The following is a 13,830-nucleotide window of genomic DNA, read 5'->3' on the forward strand; positions in this document are numbered from 1 at the left end:
AATGCATTGGTGGGACGCCTGGGTGGCTTAGTTGGTTGGACGACTGCCTTCGGCTCAGGTCATGATCCTGGAGTCCCGGGATGGAGTCCCGCATCGGGCTCTCAGCTCCGCGGGGAGTCTGCTTCTCTCTCTGACCTTCTCCTTGCTCATGCTCTGTCTCACTTTCTCTCTCTCAAATAAATAAATATTAAAAAAATAAAAATAAAAATAAAATAAATAAATGCATTGGTTACTTTCTTCTTCCTTTTTTTAAAAATCTATTTATCCAGGGGTGCCTGAGTGTCTCAGTGGCTTAAGCCTCTGCCTTCGGCTCAGGTCGTGATCCCAGGGTCCTGGGATCAAGCGCTACATGGGGCTCTCTGCTCAGCGGTGAGCCTGCTTCCCCCTCTCCCTCACTCTTCCTGCCTCTCTGCCTACTTGTGATCTCTCTCTGTCAAATAAAAAATAAAATCTAAAAAAAAAAATCGATTTATCCAGTTTAGAAAGACAGCAGGGGAAGAGCCAGAGGGAGAAAGAGTCTCAAGCAGACTCCTCACTGAGCGCGGAGCCCGATGTGGGGCTCGATCCCATGATCCCGAGATCAGGACCCTGAGGTCATGACCCCAGTGGAAATCAAGAGTGAGATGCTCAACCAAGTCAGCCACTCAGACGCCCAATAAATGTGTTGTTTTCCATTGATGAGTTCATGGTAATTTATTCTAGCTGCATAGAAAACTAAGACACAGCTTCATCATCAAGATGAATGGGGGGCATGCGAAAGGCGACGAGACAGTCTGATTCTGTAATACTTGTCTTCTCCTTCAGGTCGTGGTCGAGCTGGGAAAGTTTGAAAGGAAGAAGTTTAAAACTTCCAGTTTGCAAAATGGACAGGCAAAAGTGGAAGAGGAGCCTGCAGATCTCTATCCGATCCCCGGGAGAGAAGCACGGATCTTGACAAGGAAAACCCAACGGGACACTGAGAGCTACCCCATCATGCTTTGGTGGTCCCCACTGACTGGGGAGACCGGAAGGCTCGGCCAGTGCGGGGCAGATGCGTGTTTCTTCACCATCAACAGGACCTTCCTACATCATCCCATGACCAAAGCCTTCCTCTTCTATGGTAAGTGGGGCATTTGCCTGTCTCCTATCGCTTGCTGACATCCTGCTGACTTTCTGCTCGCCTCCCAAGGAAGAGAAGGTGGCGCTCCCCTTGAACACACTGTGACACGCCTGACGTCCTTTGCACTTGCTCCATGTAAGGCCTGAGCTTTTAGCAGGTGCGATAAATAAACAAGCTTGACCAACATAAAGGTGGCTGGCCGGCTGCTGGCATTCTGGAAGAGAAGGGATGTTCCCTCTCGCCCTTTCACAGCTAGATTCTGTGCCTACCGAATTTGGTATTTAGAGAACTGGGTATTGATTCTGTTGTTGGGATCCATTCAGAATGTCACCTGTGATAACAGCCAGGAGATTCTGATCACCATAGCAAGGGTTTAATTGGACATTAGCTAAGCACAGTGTTCTTTTATTTCATTAGATTAATCAGCAATAAAAATAAAAATACTGCTCAGCTTCGGCTGAACAATATCGAGAGTAAGTTGGTGTTCATCACTTCCTGAGGCTAATTATATGTCCTGCTGGGATTGGGGGCAGCCAGACCCAGCGAGGGGAATGAGCAAACTGCCAGCAGTGGCGGGAGATTCAGAGCTCCCGGGTGACGAGTGGAGGGGGCCAAGTGGCCCACGTGAGCAGACTTGACCGAATACAGACAAGGCCGGTCAGTTGGGAAGTCAGTGAAAGCCCGTCTGCTGTAGAGTGGTGTGGATGTGGATCTGTCTTTATGTGTGTGTGTCTGTGTGCGTGAGAGAGAGAGAGAGAAAGGAGAGAGAGAGGGAGACTCCACACTCTTCCTCTAGAGACAGGGCTGGAGTCTCTGCCTGAAACCAGTAGGAGGGTTTGGTCTCCCCTTGCCATAGGTGAGAAGCAGCCATCCCATCACTGCTGTACCCCCTTGCCAACTGCATCTGTTGATCTTAATAGGGAGATGTTTCTTTGAGAGTATCTGGTTCTACTCAGGGCAAACAGGCTGCAGGGCAAGGGTCATCTTACTATATGACGTGGCTCACTGAGACGGCATAATGTTGTCAGCACCGAATACTAATCTATCTAAAATGATGCAGCTTTTGGGGAAGGCTGTAGGGATGAGAAATTGAGTGCAGCGGACGGGGCGAGGGAGAGTTAAATATACATCTTCTGTAGGAAGAATCAATATATACTCTCGAAAACGGAAAAGTCAAGAAGTAAAATCTAAGTCTGTTTTTTGGGAATACTGGAGGTCTGTGTGCATGTATGACATGTTAAAAAGTTTTGTTTAGGGGCGCCTGGGTGGCTCAGTGGGTTAAAGCCTCTGCCTTCGACTCAGGTCATGATCCCAGGGTCCTGGGATTGAGCCCTGCATTGAGCTCTCTGCTCAGCAGGGAGCCTGCTTCCTCCTCTCTTTCTGCCTGCCTCTTTGTCTACATGTGATCTCTCTCTGTCAAATAAATAAATAAAATCCTAAAAAAGAAAAAAAAAAGTTTCGTTTAGGAGTTTCTGGGTGGCTCAGTTGGTTGGGCATCTGCCTTTGGCTTGGTCATGATCCTGGAGTCTGGGGGTTGAGTCCCCCCATTAGGCTCCCTGCTCAGTGGGAGAGTCTGCTTCTCCCTTTCCCGTGACCTCTTTCCCTGCTTGTGTTTGGTCTCTTTAGCTTACCCTCTCTTTCTGAAATAAATAAAATTTTTAAAAAGATAAGTTTTGTTTAAAAGGCCACCACTGTGATATGACCACTTTGGACAGTGGTCTGGCAATATCCAGTCAATGTAAATTCATACCAGATCATCCCACTGCTAGGTATGAAGCCTCACGGAATGTCACACACACACGGAATGCTTACAGTAGCGTTGTTTGTCCTAAGCAAGGTTTTTTTTTTTTTTTTTTTAAGATTTTATATATTTGCGAGTGAGAGACACACAGTGAGAGAGGGAGCACAAGCAGAGGGAGTGGGAGAGGGAGAAGCAGGCTCCCCGCCGAGCAGAGAGCCCGATGTGGGGCTCGATTCCAGGACCCTGGGACCATGATCTGAGCAGAACGCAGAGGCTTAATGACTGAGCCACCCAGGCACCCCCTAAGTAAGGTTCTTAAAATCGCCTAAATGTCCAACAAGAGAAAAGTGGTCAAATGAAGTGTGATATATAGAAATTCAGTGTGACACTACGCAACAGTGGAAATGGACGCCCAACGCCAATAGGACCTTGGAAACCATGTAAGAGGAAAAGCAAGTTAGAGAGCTGTGACAGAAAGTTAATACATCCGGTCTCCCCGGGATTCCTGACCTGCTCCGGTCTCGAGTGCTTGCCCTTTTTGCTGGGTGCACAGGTCCTGTGCTGGCTGCCCGTTGTTCTGGGGGTTCCCTATGCCTTATTCTTGTGTTGGCTTCCTTTCTTCTCCTCAGCCTCCTCCTTCCACTTCCCTTCCTCTTACCCCTCTTAAAAAGATTTATTTTTTAGAGAGAACATGGGGGAAAGGTTGGGGGGTGAGAGAGAGAATCCCAAGCAGATTCCCCACTGAGCGGGCCTCAATCTCATGACCCTGAGATCAGAACCCGAGAGGAAATCAGGAGTCCAACACTTAACCACCTGAGCCCCACAGGCACCCCTCCTGTTTCTTTTAGGACTTATTTTTCTCTTTCTTGGTTTATATTTTTGTTTCAGTATTTTCTGAAGATAAGTTTTCAGAGACTTTGTATGTGTGAAAATGTGTTCCTTTTATTCTCGCCTTCATTCGTGGTTTGGCTTAGCATAGAATTCTAGGTAAGAAATGCTTTTCTTTCTGAATTTAAAAAAAAAAAGATTTTATTTATTTATTTGACAGAGAGAGAGAGAATCACAAGTAGGCAGAGAGGCAGGCAGAGAGAGAGGGGGAAGCTGGCTCCCCGCTGAGCAGAGCGCCCAATGTGGGGCTCATTGTGGGGCTCCATGAAGGGCTTCATCCCAGGACCCTGAGATCATGACCTGAGGCGCCAAAGGCAGAGACTTAACCCACTGAGCCACCCAGGCGCCCCTTCTTTCTGAATTTGAAAGACATTTTCCTGCTGTCTTCTAGCTTCTGCTGTAGTTGCTTGGGAAGCCAAAGCTATTTTGATTCCTTCTCCTTTGTATTCTGTTCCCCTCTCCCCTGTCTGGAAAAATACAGAATATTCTCTTTTCACTGGTTTCAAAACTTGGTATGATGCTTTGCTCTGGGCCTATTTTCCTTTTATTGAGGTGGATACTAAAATATCGGATTGGTGGGAAGCCTACAAAACAGTATTTAGCTCAGTGACCTCTCCAGGACTCACAGATCTACAGGTTCATGCACTTAATTTATGAGCACCCCAAGACTCGATTCTTCTCTCAAGGATGGACTCACCTCTAACCCAGCTTCCAGGAGATGGATACGTCAACAGAAATGCTTCTGGCTTAATCTTCCTCTCTCGGGTTTTGTTACTCTCCAGCTCCAGAAAGCATCTATGACTCTCATTGAGAGCTAAATATATGCCATTTTTACTGTCCTGGCATTCAAGGCTCTGAAATCTGAATCCAGCCTGTCTTCTAAACTTAACCACTGGGATTCTATCCACTAAACCCTAGGTTCAAAAATCAAACTGCGATAGTCGCCATTTTAGGCAGAAACCACAAAAGCACTAATTCACTGCCACGGTTTACTCAGTTTCTGAGTCCTACATTGTCCTTTCTCTGTTTGTCCTGTCAGAGACTCTCCCGAGTACCCACCATTTGTTTGGAAACATGGATGATTAGTGGAGTGCCTGATGTCACAGATTATTATCTTGAGACAAAGACATTACCCGACTGTGATGCAGTTCTAAGTGGCATAGATCTCACAGCAGAAGTGTCAGTAAATCTTGTGGAATTTCAAAGAAGGGAGAGAGAACATATGACTGGAGGGGTCAGGAAAGGCTTTATAAGACCTCCTTCATAAAACAGGAGAAATTTGAAATTTTGAGAGAAAATGGAATTGGATTGTGTTGAGATTGGAGGAGACGTCGTGAATGTGGGACGGCGTGAATGTGAGCAAAGAAGCGGAAAGTGATGGGTAATGTCTGAGGTACAACAAGGCTGTGGCATAGTTCTGGGTAAGAGGGAAGTGGAGATTGAATGGTACATTGGGACCAGAACACTGGAGAACCGTGAACGTTGGCTTAGATTTTGGATCACTTTGGAGAATGGTCTCAGGGAGCCCCTGAGAATTGAATGGCCTTTTAAAAACCAAGTCAGAGGGGCACCTGGCTGGCTCAGTGGGTTAAAGCCTCTGCCTTCAGCTTGGGTCATGATCTCGGGGTCCTGGGATCCAGCCCTATGTTGGGCTCTCTGCTTGGCGAGGAGCCTGCTTCCCTCTCGCTCTGCCTGCCTCTCTGCCTACTTGTGACCTCTGTCTGTCAAATAAATAAACTGTTAAAAAAAATCCTTAATTTTAAGAAGGAAAAAAAAAAAACAACTCAGATATTAACACCTGTGAACCCTTCCGGATTCCTTCCCATCAGAGGCAGCCTCTATTGTGTGCCAAGCACAATGCCAATCCTGAGGAATAAAGAATAGAAATAAGGTAACGAAGGCATTTCATTCTGTTCTGTATGATCTTCTCTTCTTTCATGGAGTGGAAAGTTCTGGATGACAGGGCAACATCAGTTCATCTTTGTACCTCCTCTACCCTTAAGTCTAGCACCTTCTCCATGGTAGGTATTCAGGTAATCTTCGACAAGACCTCAAGCCAAAGAGGGTGCAGGGTCTACACTTCTCATCCACGTGATAAGACTGAGGCTGTGAAAGGTGAGGGGTTCCTGAGATGACACCGGGGTTAGCAACGGAGTGGGACTCAGAGCCGACGTGTCCTGACCCCTGACCCTTCCATCACTGTTGTCAGCACCATATTTGAATGTATGCTCATGAGGATAATTAGATCTGGATATTTGGATTTGGGAATTCCTTAAGATGTCTGGTTTTTAACTGGTGGAATTAGAGATTCGGTTCATTAAGAAGGTCTGTTGAGCAAGACGGAATGAAAACACCACACGTTTCTGTCTGAGGGTCCACAAACTCTAATTAAGTAGGTCACTCACAACTGCACATGGGACCCTGCTGCGGCAGGATTGAGAAAGAGAAAGCAGGGAAATGATGCAGGTGTCAAAAGCTGCCCTAATTTAGTGAAATGGAAACTCAGAGGGTTATATAACCTCGAAGCTATTGTAAACCAGAATATTTCTGAGTTTGCTTGTTTCCTTTGCAGCCTACTTTCTTTTTCTTCTTCCTAGGTATGAGTCACTTACTTAATACGAACACAGTGACTGCTGTGTCTGGTTTAAGCCTCTTGAGAAGTGCAAGGCTTCAGCTTCATTAACAATTCTCTGAAACGAGTATATAAAGCAGTCAGAAATGAATAAAGTGGTTTTTTTTTTTTTTCAACCCAAAATGCAAGGGTTAGGGGAGTCTTTAAAGCTGTCACTGTAGTGATTTCAAAACACAACTCTGGGTTTTAAGACCGTTCTCTGGAAAGATGTCTCTCCTGGAGGAGTGGTTGGAGTCACCCTGGACGAGAATGGGCTTAGTTAGAGCCGGGAACTGCTTCTGTTTTAGGTGAGCTTCTAAATAGAGGTTTTAGGGGCGCCTGGGTGGCTCAGTGGGTTAAGCCTCTGCCTTTGGCTCAGGACATGATCCCAGGGTCCTGGGATCAAGTCCCCTATCGGGCTCTCTGCTCAGCAGGGAGCTTGCTTCCCCCTCTCTCTGCCTGCCTCTCTACCTACTTGTGATCTCTCTGTGTCAAATAAATAGATAAAATCTTAAAAATAAAATGAATAGAGGTTTTAGTAAACAGAAGCACAGGGAGACAAAGGAACAAGGAGGCTTCTGCAATATTTACCGCTTTAGGGATGTGGAGATGAGCACATCTTGGTGCAGTCTGGGGGTTATGAAGAGAAGAACATCATCAGGTTGGCCCTTCTAGAAGGACAGCTACCGTCCAGCTCTCAGGGATTGAGCGCTGACTGCTCGCTGGGAGCTCCATTTCCTTGCGCCGGCTCCATGTTTCCCCTCTGGCTTCCTTGCACGTGATCTCCCTGTCTTCCCCAGACAGCCTCACAGGTGGGGATTCTACCTCTTTTTGATGAAGAGGGAAGGAAAGCACAGCGAAGGCTTGTCTTGGGTTACCTGTGTGGGTGGTAGGAGCCAGAGCTGTCCCCTCCTGAACAAGAGTCCACGTTATATTTCCAACCTCGGAGAAGACTGAGAGTAAAGGAGTCCTCAGAAATGGGTGGTGTCGGTCGAGAAGATTTCTTCAAGAACTGGAGTTACGAGGAAGGTCTTTAGCAGGGGACGAGTGTGGAGCGCCTCACAGGTATCATGAGCAAAGCAACAGAAATCAGCCTTCTCGCTCACTCTGTGCCCAACGCGTTCAGGAACAGGGGGTTCTGGTATTGAAAAGGGCTCCTGAGTGGGAAAGCGTTTCTGCTGTAAGCCATCTGCAGCTTACCAGTTCCCAGAGTGTTTAATGAAAGACATTTAGGACGAATGATAGCAAACACAGTAGATGCTTTCTTTGTTTCAAGGGAGACTTTGGGATTCACTGCCATTATCAATGCCCGCTCTGCCAGGCACCAAAGAGATACTCTCTGTGTATTCTCTTATTTAAAATCATCGTAACATTGTGTAGTTGCCTGGGTATTATTACCGTTTTAGAGATGGGGAAACAGGCTCAGAGAATGTGAGTGACCTGCCCAAGGTCACACAGATGGAAAGTGCCTGATCACATAACCCAAACCAGAATATCTGATTCACAACTCATACTCTGTGTTTATCACTATTTTACCACACTGTCTACACCACAGGCCGTGAGCCTGTACACCACATCCAGCATCTTTCTCCTTTGGAAATGCTAGCTCATCAGTGAACCCTGTTACCAGCCATCTCCCCATCTTCCGGGTTTCATGCAAAGGTTTACTGGTTTGGAAGACAGCTGTGCTCACCACTATACCACCAACGCTGCACAGCCCTGAAGGTTTACTAGTTTGTCTACTCATCCCCCTTCAGACATTTCTTCCATCCATTCATTCATCCATCCATTCATTCATTCATTCGTCGTTCATTCAAAGCCTGACGATGACCAAGCATGAGTTACAGAATGAGATCAACACGTGTGAGTGTCTCACTGCCCTTTAAAATCTTATTCGGGAAGCGAATTTTCACCTTCCCCTAACTGGAAACTCTGGCAGATCTCTAGCTTCGTGCTCCCTATTCGGCAGTGGAGGATTTTATGGACACTTTCCATTGCAAGTGCGGTTTCAAGCTTACTACGTGGCGCGTTCAGTCCCAGGTAGAATCTTTTCTGGACTCCGAGTGCACCTGGGGGAATGTTTGTTGTGTTCACTAGCTGGGAGCTCTTTTCATGCCCCAAGCCCGCTCCCCTGGGAAAGGCGCCTGTGTTCTTTCTGTTCTCTGCCCTCTGCTTGCTCCTTCTCCCCCTGATCACCAGCTGCTTTTGGGAGCCTGGTGGAGTGACAGTGAGGACAGGGACGAGAATTAAGGAGATAGGACATTTTTTACTTGGCTGTGTGGCTCCATGTCTCCTGAACCAAGCACATGTTTCGAGCTGGTGTCCTTGAGTGGGTCGGGCAGAGGATGAAGTATACTTTTTTCTATTCTGGGGCATTTTCATGGCATTTGGAGTTTGCCTGTTGGACTTTCACAGTTTCCCTTCTCAGGAAGCCGCATCTCCTCTCTGTGCAGTCAGATGGCGTCCCAGTTCCTGGCATCCTGTGAAACATACCAGCTTCTTTCTGCTGGGTCTCTTTGTTCCTTGTAGGCTATCATCAGAGGATCCGAGGCTGCCCACCAGCTCCCCACGTGTGTCAGGGGAAGTATCACCCACCTCTTGCCTTCACTGGCTTTGGGATCATGGGTAGCTGCTGTCCCCTTACCTTTTAGATTTTCCTAGCGAGATGGGTTGGGGGAGCCCAACCCTGGCACACAGTCCTCCTGTGCCTCCTCAGGCTTGAGGTAGGCACTAGTCTTCTGTGTCTAAGTTGGAAGAACATATTACATATTTCAGAGTTCTCCAGGCAGCCCCATGGAAACAGGGTTCAGAGCAGGGCACGAGTGTTCATCGTACATACACTTCAGTGAGTGTCCCCCACAGGCTCTTCTCTCTCCTCCCTTTCTGTATTCTTGACCTTGTTGTGGAATCCAAGAATCCTGAAACAGGTTCACCTTCATTCCATGTGTAAATTCAGCAAGCAGGGGCAAAGATGTGTTCTGTTTCACAGTTACTCTGTATCTCGGTCAGTGTGTCCAATTGGTTCTATCCTGACATGAAGTCGTACGGGGTTTCTGCAGAGTGGCACCGATGGCCAGGCCCCTTGCCAGACCCTGGAGAAGCACAGAAGACAGACAAGTTTGGTTTCCCATGATTATATCACGGTTGATGTGCTAACAGCCTGGATTTCCTTCTATGGCTATAACCCACGTCTGAGTGACACATCCATGAACCCCGCTCGGGACTAGAGATTTCTGCTGATCTCATCCCTTACATGTTCGTTCTTAGTAATTTTTGTCTCCAGAGGCTGATCTTCTCTTGGGCCCTGTGCACGGAATTAGTGGGTAATTGTTCTTAATAGCATGGCAGGTTAAGACTTATTTGGGAGATGGGAAGGAAATGGATTTAATTGGACTGTGTGGGCAGTAATGAAGCTGAACACGAAAAGAACCTCATAATAACTGGGTGAAAGGTTGTATGTTATATACAGGGTATGTATACAAGATGTATATATGTTTATATCTGTGTGCATATATATATATCTTTGCTATCTTTGCTATAATCAGACCTTGTATTTTATTTATTTATTTTTAAAAAGAATTTATTTATTTATTTAGAGAGAGAGAGCACTTTCACAAGCAGGGGGAGACACAGAGGGAGAGGGAGAGAGAGAGAGAGAATCTCAAGCAGACTCCCCGCTGGGCGTAGAGCCTGTCATAGGGCTTGATCTCACGACCCTGAGATCATGACCGGAGCCAAAACCAAGACTTGGGTGCTCAACCAACTGAGCACCCAGGTGCCCCAAACCTCTTATTTTATTTTTTAATTTTTTTTTAAAAGATGTTATTTATTTATTTGTCAGAGAGGAAGGGAGGGACAAAGGGGGAGCGGCAGGCAGAGGGAGAAGCAGGCTCCCCGCTGAGCAAGGAGCCTGATGTGGGGCTCGATCCCAGGACTCTGAGATCATGACCTGAGCTGAAACCAAGACTTGGGCATTCAACTAACTGAGCCCCTCAGGTGCCCCAAACCTCTTATTTTAAATAGATGTCTTATTTTTACTTACATAGTTATTTGTGTGGTCCTTTACAAAGGATGAACCCAGTGGCTGGGCTCTGCTCAGATCCCCAGTGACAGCTCCTGTTAGAATTCCAGGTCCTTACCGTGGCTCTGCGACTGCGGGCTCTGCCCTGCTGGGCTCTTCAGGCTCTGCATGCTCTCTCCTCTCCTCTCTAGCCGGGGGCTGCTTGCGGTCCCTCCTCACACTGGGGGGAGCCTTGCCAGCCTCAGAACCTGTCACTTGCTCTTTCTGTCCCTGGGATGTGCTCCCCCGGCTTGTTCCTTCCACCGGCCAGTGTCTGTGCATGATGCTTCCTCAGAGGCCTCTTTCCCCATCTTCTTCTGGAAGCAGCGCTCTGCTCCCACGCCTCTCCCGGTGCCATCCACCCTGGCCCGACTTCATTTTCTCTTCGTGACAGCCATCACCTCCGAAGTTCGCTTACTCTTCTGGGGCAAACATCCATGGTCTCCCCACACTGGAATCTAAGTATGGGAAGACAAGGAGCTTTGTTGTCTTCTGGGCTGTCATCCCACGTCCTGCAGCAGTGCCTGGCCACTGGCAGGCTTCAGGGAGTCTTGGTGAATGAATGAGTTCGTGAAACTGGCCTGATGTCCTCATGTAGAGATGCAGAGGAAATGAGAATGTTGGTGTTTTTTCTTTTAAGATCTATCCATTTGGAAACAAGATGAAACCAGAGAGGGAGACAAACCATAAGGGACTCTTAATCTCAGGAAACAAACTCAGGGTTGCTGGAGAGGAGGGTTTGGGAGGGGTGGGGTGGCTGCGTGATGGACACTGGGGAGGGTCTGGGCTATGGTGAGTGCTGTGAATTGTGTAACCCCGATGAATCACACACCTGAACCCCTGAAACAAACAATACATTGTATGTTAATAAAAAAAGATTAAAAATAATTTTCCGAACAACAACAACAAAAGGATATTTCCATTTATTTTAGAGACAGAGAGTGTGCATGTGTGCACAAGAGGGCAGGGAGGGACAGGGAGAGAGAATCCTCAAGCAGACTCCCCACGAGGGCAGAACCTGATGGTGGGTCTCCATCTCATGTCGCAGGAGATCAGGACTTGAGTCAAATCTCAGAGTCCCGTTCAACAAGCCGAGCCACCCAGGAGCCCCAGAGAACGTTGGTATTTTTATCTTCACTGGGTCTTGAGATATTACATAACTTACCCACGCTGTGCCTGGCATTCTTTTTGAATGTGTTCATTAGACCCTATGATTAACACACTGTTTTATTTAAATTAAGTTATATCAAATTTTTTCATGTCCACGGCTGAATTAAACTTTCTGGTACAAAGCTTCTTGCAAAGAAACAGTGAAATCTGTCCTCATTTTTAGTCCTTAGAAGGAATCACTTGCAGCTGTTTTAGCTATTTTCTTAAGGCCATGTTACTTCCTAATTTTGTAATCAGGAGGTCGTGCATTCACTCTGGCTGCCTGCAGATTGGGACACACGGGGAAGCCACACTCCCGGTCCTGCCCTGCCCTGGGTCAGCGTGGTGGCTTGGGGGACCGGTGTGCTGTACCTTTTATCATGTCAGGTATGATTGATTCTTCCTGTAATTAGATGAGCTCTGGCAGCCGGAGTTAGCAGCAAGGGAAGAGCTGTCATACAGAGGCGTTCAGTCTTACTAATGCCCCGGGTTCAGGTGTCAAGGTCATTGGTTGGAACGTGAAAGAACCACAGTCTCTGCTCACTTGGGCTTTTTCAGTGGGAGTTGTGACAGCTTCTCTCTCTTTTTCTCTCTCTCTCTCTTTCCTTTCTTTTCTTTTTTTCTGGATCGTTCATGTAATATAATGTGTGAGACATCCTTTCAACTCCTGCCCAATTTGTTTGCATCTCTAAAAAGTTTCTTCAGTTAATGCTGGAACGGCGGAGAACCAAACCCAAACTCTCTGATTTAGATTTCTGAAACTTGAGAGTTTACGACCTTACTTATTCTGCTGTAGATGAGTGGTTTCCAAACCCAGCTCACCTCTAAGGTGACAGGTGAAGAAGAAAACAAAACCCTACCTCCCTGCACTCTACTTCCAACATACTCAGAATCTCTTGGGCTGAAGACATGTCCTCTGCCACCTGTGTGGTCACGTTGGCTCAGGAGGCATTTTACAGGGCTTTGGGAAGGTGTGGGAAGAGTTGGCCAGAGATTTGAAAACAAAAGAAATTATCAAGAAAGAAAATGTAATGATAACACACTAGTTTGGCTCAGCAGTAGATAATACTTACTCCTACAATAATGAAAGCACTGGATGTATCTTAATCAAAAATGGATGAGGGGTGAGAAGGGAGGTGGGTGAGGGGGTGGGTTAAGTAGGTGATGGGCACGAAGGATGGCACTTGAGACGGGCACCAGGTGTTGTAGGGAAGTGTGCAATCTACTGTACACCTGAAACTAACATGACACGGTAGTTAACTAACTGGAATCGGAATAAAAACTTTATTGAAAGAAAAAAAGAAAAAAACGGAAGAGGAGGGAAGACAAGTATGTAGGGGAAGGGTGATCTAGGCAAATTCAAGCTTCCCTCCATAGTGGGAAGACAGTAGGTATTATCCAAAACTGAGAAGTCAAGCCTGAGCATGTTAAGCATGTTATTTGGATGTCTCTGAAGTGTGAGTAGAGAAGAAGCACCTGAAAGAAGAGGTGTGGTGACTTCTGGCGCGTGGAAAGGGAGTGGGGGGTATGGGGCAGGACCCTGCTATCTGGTGTTGATGGCCTGAGAAAAGACTGATCTCACCTTTGAAGCCATATACCAAACTATTAATTTGGTATAAATAAAAATTTTATTAACAAGGATATTTTGTCTCCAGGGATATAGTTAAGTGCAAGGACAGTAGGAACAGTTATTAATAAATTATCCAATTCCTAGACTTTTCTGGCTTTCTTGGGATACCTTTGGGAAGAGTGTCAATTATGGAGAGGCATTCATATTTCTTCTAGCTAAGGTATTCATTCCCTGCCATGAAAAAAAAGTTACATATTACTATTAGTTGATTTTTAATCTCTCCCCGTAAAAAGGTAAATCAACGGAATCTCGCTAGATTTCGTTCGGTGTAAGGACAAAGGCTTTCGTGAGCCTCATAATGTTTAGTTTTGAGGGTTGTTCTTGCAGGAGGGGAATCCTCTTGGCCTTGTTTCTGACCTAGCCTCCTGCTTCTTTTTTAACCCTCTCTGTTCTTTTGCGAGGGTATGGTTATATAAGTATTAGAGGAAAAGCAAAAGGGCTGAAGACCTGAAAGCATTTCTCAGACTAACCTTACAAATCTGGAAGGAGGTGCAGAAGTAAGTAGAGGCAGAGTCCAGCACTTTCCTTCTGACTGATGTGAGGAGGCGGTAGACAGATCTCAGGACGGCAGCTTCAGCAGTTTGGGCCAGTGGATGGGTTGGCTCTGATCCAGTTCCTGGCGGATTCTCTGACACAGGGAAGCCCTCCGGGA

The 13,830-nt window shown here is 46.7% G+C and overlaps 1 protein-coding gene across 8 annotated transcripts in view; it reads left to right on the top strand.

The window, feature by feature from the left end:
* The window catches only part of FUT10 (fucosyltransferase 10), a 147,423-nt gene that overhangs the window by 17,235 nt on the left and 116,358 nt on the right, over positions 1–13,830 (top strand). For all 8 annotated transcript variants that reach the window (XR_001180478.2, XM_045071008.1, XM_045071007.1 and 5 more), the window contains one exon: positions 805–1,099. Coding sequence is in view for 7 of the 8 variants with exons in the window: in XM_045071008.1 (XP_044926943.1) it covers positions 805–1,099 (295 nt within the window). In the remaining variant the exon portion in view is untranslated. The remainder of the gene's footprint in view (positions 1–804; positions 1,100–13,830) is intronic.

The sequence above is a fragment of the Mustela putorius genome, unplaced genomic scaffold (assembly GCF_011764305.1).
Source record: "Mustela putorius furo isolate JIRA1106 unplaced genomic scaffold, ASM1176430v1.1 tig00003976_pilon_pilon_pilon, whole genome shotgun sequence".
In the NCBI taxonomy this organism is placed as follows: domain Eukaryota; kingdom Metazoa; phylum Chordata; class Mammalia; order Carnivora; family Mustelidae; genus Mustela; species Mustela putorius.